The 6,175-nt window shown below is 48.6% G+C and overlaps 3 protein-coding genes across 3 annotated transcripts; 2 read left to right on the top strand and 1 right to left on the bottom strand.

Moving 5' to 3' along the window:
- Positions 1-135: 135 nt before the first annotated feature.
- On the top strand, positions 136-808 carry Z517_01975 (uncharacterized protein; the record flags this gene model as incomplete). Its single annotated transcript, XM_013434931.1, has 2 exons — positions 136-489; positions 527-808. The coding sequence occupies 2 exons, from the start codon at positions 136-138 to the stop codon at positions 806-808; spliced, it is 636 nt and encodes a 211-aa protein (XP_013290385.1).
- Positions 809-1,408: 600 nt separating this feature from the next.
- On the bottom strand, positions 1,409-3,349 carry Z517_01974 (uncharacterized protein; the record flags this gene model as incomplete). The annotated part of the gene is made up of 3 exons (XM_013434930.1): positions 1,409-1,839; positions 1,898-2,602; positions 2,665-3,349. The coding sequence occupies 3 exons, from the start codon at positions 3,347-3,349 to the stop codon at positions 1,409-1,411; spliced, it is 1,821 nt and encodes a 606-aa protein (XP_013290384.1).
- A 908-nt stretch (positions 3,350-4,257) lies between these two features.
- On the top strand, positions 4,258-6,067 carry Z517_01973 (uncharacterized protein; the record flags this gene model as incomplete). The annotated part of the gene is made up of 4 exons (XM_013434929.1): positions 4,258-4,522; positions 4,596-5,049; positions 5,112-5,317; positions 5,379-6,067. The coding sequence occupies 4 exons, from the start codon at positions 4,258-4,260 to the stop codon at positions 6,065-6,067; spliced, it is 1,614 nt and encodes a 537-aa protein (XP_013290383.1).
- Positions 6,068-6,175: the final 108 nt, after the last annotated feature.

Raw genomic sequence — 6,175 nt, 5'->3', positions numbered from 1 at the left:
CTAACCCTAACCCTAACCCTAACCCTAACCCTAACCCTAACCCTAACCCTAACCCTAACCCTAACCCTAACCCTAACCCTAACCCTAACCCTAATCCAGCAAAACATCGGGGAAATCGAACGATTCTCCCGTCATATGCACGAATACATCGGGTACAGGCTACTACGTTTGATTGCGATTGTTCTAGAGCTTCCCGAGGACTACTTCGTGTCTAAACATCGCTATGATCAGAAAAGCGGCTGCAACCTCAGGTACCTGAAAAATAATGCAAGAACGGTGGAGGAGATCAAAAAGCTTGGAAACACCCCTCCCGTGCGTGGCCACACAGACTTTGGGAGCCTAACCATGTTATTTCGGCAGCCAGTGGCGGGGCTACAGGTGAAAACCCCCGAAGGAAAATGGAAATATGTCAAGGCACATCCAGCAAGCATCACCGTCAATATCGCCGACATGATGGACTTCGTCTCTAACGGCTACCTTAAGAGCAGCGTACATGATGGACTTCGTCTCTAACGGCTACCTTAAGAGCAGCGTACACCGCGTGGTATCTCCCCCTCCTGACCAGGTTGCACTGGACAGGATAGGAGTTATCTATTTCCTACGATTTGAAGACGACGTCGAGTTGAAGCCGGTGGACAGTGTCCTCTTGAAGAACTGGAGCTCAAGTTCAAGACTGGGAGAAGCAAATGGGGTCACGGCTGGGGAGTGGGTGAAAGCCAGAACAAGGGACAACGCAAAAATGGCTGCGATTTACCTCAATGAAGAACCCGAGGTGGTCAAGAGTATCAAGATCCATAACTTTGCCTGAATCATATAAGGGAATTGTTCTCATGTAGTAAACTTCTGGTAGTATTTTAGACATGACTCTCTCTTTCCCCTCCTTCGCGCGAATTCTACCTAAAACACCGGTACCTATCCACGAAAAGTGATATGCAAAAGGGAGTTTCCCACGCTCGAGCGCAGCAATTTGCATTACATCCGACTTCGGCATGCCATGACATTGAGAAACTAGGGTGCGAGGCAGATAAGAGAAGAGATATCATACTAGTCTCCTTATATTATCAACTAAAATGGAAGATGGTTTGATCAGTATGAAGTTGATTGACAAAAAATCTCCGGCAATAACACCATGCGTCCTAGATGGGAGACTTGGCTGCTGCCCGTGGTACCGGCGAATACGTAGGCAAGCAATTTGGTCAAGCTCTATGCCGAGGGCTGTCGGTAAGCATCAGTACAGGAGGTGATTTGGCCTGACATGACAGGCCTGGAACCAACACCAAAAAGAAGCCCCCAAATTACTTTCCATGCGTAATTCTACTCAAGGATTGAGGAACGAGCCATGTTCCATAGAACGGGCATTTTCCGGGGCCTTTCACCATGCTGAAGGAGGCTGCTTAAGCAGCCATTCTTAGGATTGACCCGTTTCGAGTTGCTTCTTATCAATGGAAATTTCCTTGCGATGATAGACCTTTCGCGAGACATGGCCCGTGAGGTACTGGTCCATGTCGGCAAGGAAGACTGCAGCAAGCACTGCAACCAGTCCTATGGCCAAGGCTGCGTAGTAGACGTATGCGTACGCCGCGGCTTGAGCATACGCGGTGGCAGATGTGACGGCTGCAAGGATAGCATTATTCATCCCCTTCACACTCTGCAAGGCTTCTGCTGTTCCCGCCCCCAAGGCTGTTAAGAGGGCTGGAATAGAACTCGCCGGAAGGCCAGCGTTCTGGGCTGCCGGTATGACGTATTCTGGAATTTTCTGAGCAGCCTTGTTACTCAGGATGGCGATATAGATAGCCGTGAAGATAGATCCAGCGACATTTCGAGCAGCGCATACTACGGCTAAGTGACACGTTAGTCTTGTTTCACAGTTTCAAGGGTAATGTTGGCCTCCACTTACCGAATCCGACACCTAGATCTTCGTCTGGTACAATGTATTGGACCATTAATGTGGAGGCTAACTCGAGCCATCCAGTAGTAATGGGAGTAAGAATCATCAAGGCAATAGCAGTTTTCAGATTGTCAGGTTTGAGGACCGAGACCGCACCGCTGAAAGCGGCCATCCAGCAGGCTCCAAAAAGTACTTTCCATTTTACTTTTCCATGCCAAGTGGTGATCGGAGATAGTATGACGATGCCGACAAAGTTGCTGAGACTGATGATATTCGCTAGCCAGCCAGATTCTTGCCAGGTCAAGTCTGCTCCGTATATAGTATTGACTTCAGAAGGCCAAACGATGTTAAGAGCGGTATACGAGGTGCCCGAGGTGGCCGACAGGATGGCACAGCAGGTAAAACCCCTGAGGTCCTTGAAGAGGCGTAAAGGTATGATTGGATATTCAACCTTTGAAAACATCTCCCACAAAATGAAGAGGACAATCCCCACAAATCCAGAAATGAGGAGGCCCAAGATGGTCGGCGATTGCCATGGTAGAGGCTGGCCACCCCACGCAACTCCAAGAAGGAAGAGGCAAAGGCCAGCGATGAGAAGGAAAAGCCCCAAAAAGTCGATATGTTTGATCTCATCTCTGCGTTTGCGTTCGGAGCTGTGCAACATTGTGAACGTTGGAGGACGGTAGAAGAGAAAGAAGCAAGAAATGGATAGACCTTTGACCAAAGAAGTCAGCATCTCTGTTCGCCAAATGAAGGATTCCCATCAACGTGCTTACCATTTATAATGATTCCAATGTAGTAGATCCACCTCCAGGATTCTATACGAAGCAGTCGAACAGAAAGGTATGCGGAGAAGTCGAGCGGAAGAGCAAAGGCATTCATGATCATCACCACCCAGAATTTGAACTTGTTTGGGACGATTTCGCCAAGTAGGAGGGGATAGGCCGCGGCGACACCCGAGCCTAGTCCGAGCAGAACGTTGGCGCCGATGAGCTGATTCATGTTGTGTGCCGTGGCCGCTACAATTCCTCCGAGCACGCTCAACAAGTTTGCTCCGAGAACGAAATAGCGCCGGCCAAAGCGATCAGAGAGACGGCCGAAAAGAAGGAGGCTGATGGGCTGGCAGAGGCTCCATACGATCGAGAAAAGACTGGCATTTCCGGTGCCTCCAATATCGGCAGCAATGTCAGCCAGCACAGCTGCTGGACCGATGAACATCCAATAGCTACCGCAGACAAAAGATGCAACAGAAATGACGGTCCCTACTATGGGAGGGCTGAAGAAGTATTGGGCTCCCAGCTCCGCGAGATCTGCCGAAAGTGCAACAGAGCGTTGATGGTCGATGGCCTTCTGCTCCTTCTCTGTGATATGGTGATCGCCATGGTGCTCGAATTCCGACTGTTGGGCATGCGGCTTAATGTCGTATTGGACAATTTCTTCCTGGGGTTTGGTTTCAGCCATCGTTCTTGTACTTTCACTTGAGACCGCCCCATGTATTCATCAATCTTTTCGGAGGAGGGCGGGCACCCCACCGCATTTTATACATGAGCGGAGGTTTGTCTCGGTTAACGACAAGAGAAATATGACCTAATATGAATGTGCTATGGTCCAGAACCCCTGGAGCCTGGAGGGGTATCCGGGGTAAATGGATCCTGGAGAAGGACGAGGGTTCTGGTACGCAAACCGGCCCGCTTCTCCGGGGTTAATCGTGGACTATCGCGACTTACTCGTTCTTGACCTGAATAGAAAGTGAGGTCGGACATGGACTGTCGCGGAATCTTCCCGTGTCCGTGTTCCACTCTTATCAAATAAGGCGAGTTGAGAAGAGGGGATTGAAAATGAGTCGAAATGCTACGAATTGACCTTCCACGGATGTCGATTCGTAGTGGTCCAATCATCATGACATCGAGAAGGAAACATTGAGGTCTGGCTAACAAACGTCTAGGTTTCATTAAGCTCATCTGGACAGCCGTTAAGGGAAGTCTTTCAGTGCGGCAGTTCAAATTCCCTGTGAATATTGGTATTGTTTCGCGGGAGAAGGGACCAGTTGCTCCCGTTCGAAGACACACGGCCCATGGATCCGGCACTTGAGCTGAAGGGGGCAGAACTAACGGGATGTGTTCAATTAACGGCAATCCCTTGCCGAATCAATGCCAAGTCCAAGTTGATATAATGTTCGATTCACAAGGTCGAGAAAAACTTGACGGACGAATGCAAGCCATAGTCAATAAGACCTAACATCACTTTTTTGGTCCAAAATATTTGCGTTCTAGTGAGTCCTGGGATCATCAGTCGAAATGGAGAAGTCGGAGATTTCAGAGCACCTCCAGGGGAGTCGCGGCATCGTGGATGGAAACTTGTATGCCACCATGAACGGTGTGAACTCGTTGTCCATCGAAAAAACAAATCACAGCATCTCCCGCGGCCACATCAAGGTTATTGTTGTGGGAGCTGGCGTGGCTGGCATTACTCAAGCCGCGACTCTTCTAGATGACAAGACTATCACCACGAAAGAAATGGTGGTTTTCGACGTCCTAGATGGGTTCGGGGGAGTCTGGGAGAAGAATCGATATCCTGGATGTGCATGCGACGTTCCTGCTTTGATGTATTCCAGTCGAATGATGATTAATACTGGTAAGTACCTCTCCTTACATATCCGAAGACCCTTGTTATTGCGGGTCTTTGTCCCTAATGCCAACCGCAACAGAATATACACATACGTATGCCACACGCGACCAGATCCAGACCTTTTACGAAAGGATGGCACACCATTACGGAGTCGACCGGTGTACCCAGTTCAGGACTTTTGTCAACAGCTGTCGATGGGACGATCAAAGTTTTGTCTGGCATGTGCAGACGGAAAACCAAAATTCTGGTAGCCTCGAGCACTGGACTGCCGACGTTGTCATCCATGCCATTGGTAATCTAGATCGCCCTAAGTTTGGTGGCATTCCAGGTCTCGAAGACTACCAAGGTCTATACTGGCATACGTCGGCTTGGAACAGTGACGTCGATCTAACTAATAAGCGAGTGGCTGTAGTCGGCTGCGGTCCAAGTTCGGCTCAAATCATTCCTGAGATCGTGGATAAGGTGGAACATTTGACGGTATATATGCGTACGCCGCCTATGGTCTTACCGAGAGAAGACTTCAAACATTCAGAGTAAGTCCCCTACAAATATTCTTGCTTTTTTTCAATGCTACAAACATAGCTAACTCGTCCAGCACATTCATGTGGTGTATGAGACATTTGCCTTTGTTTGCTATCGCTGTTCGCTTCATAGAGATCATGAAAGGATACATCTTTGGCCAACTGCTCGTCACCGAGGGCAGTTGGTTGAACGAATCTTTCACGAAGAAGGGCCATGACTTCCTTGAGCAGCAAGTCAAAGAGCCTGAGCTACGGGATATCTTGCGGCCAGATTTCAAATGTGCGTATTCTACTCCGTACGTCGACGGGTGCTGTATCAAGGCTAACGATGTTGAGTGCAGTTCTATGCAAACGACCGTTGTTCTTGAACACTTTCTATCCATCCCTCATGAAACCAAACTGCACCTTGGCGAAAGAAAAGATCGTCCGTTATACTAAAACGGGGATCATCTCATTAGACAGGATCACTAACGAAGAAAATAAGCGAGATTTCGATGTTATTATCATCGGAACGGGCTTCAATGCAGCTCAATTCCTTGAACACGAAAGGGTGATCGGTAGAAATGGCATCGATCTACAGGAACAATGGAAGGAATATCCTTCAAGTATCTACGGCGTGGCCACTTCGAACTTTCCCAACTTCTTCTACTGCAACGGCCCAAATGCCAATACTTTCTCCTCTAACATCCACGACATCAACGAACTCGCCTCCAAGTTCATTTCAATGCTAGTCAGAGAAATCTTTCGACGCAACAAGCTCGGACTAAAGTTCGCCATGATGCCTGAGCCGCAGTTTGAGGACGTTTACAATAAAGAAATCCAGTGGAAGCTCAGGAATGTGGTTATGCAGAATCCAAATTGCGGCAATTCTACTGTGAAAGACCAGAACAATCATAACACCGTGCTGCATCATCGACACATCTTGGTTATGAAATGGAGGCTGCGGTCTATTAACTGGAAGGAATGGATCGCTCTACAAGCACCACCAGGAGAAAAACAATCCCCTGTTACGAAGGCATTCCTCAATTAACAGTCTGTCTGATTGGCAATACAACAGGCTCCGGGTGCAGCCATAGGAGGACAGTCGTCGCTTTAGGGGATTATCAATAGCTGAACAACGGAGACATCAAGAATCAGA

The sequence above is a fragment of the Fonsecaea pedrosoi genome (assembly GCF_000835455.1).
Source record: "Fonsecaea pedrosoi CBS 271.37 unplaced genomic scaffold supercont1.1, whole genome shotgun sequence".
NCBI lineage: Eukaryota > Fungi > Ascomycota > Eurotiomycetes > Chaetothyriales > Herpotrichiellaceae > Fonsecaea > Fonsecaea pedrosoi.
The sequence above is the reverse complement of the archived record's forward strand: the minus strand, read 5'-3'. Positions and strand labels throughout refer to the sequence as shown.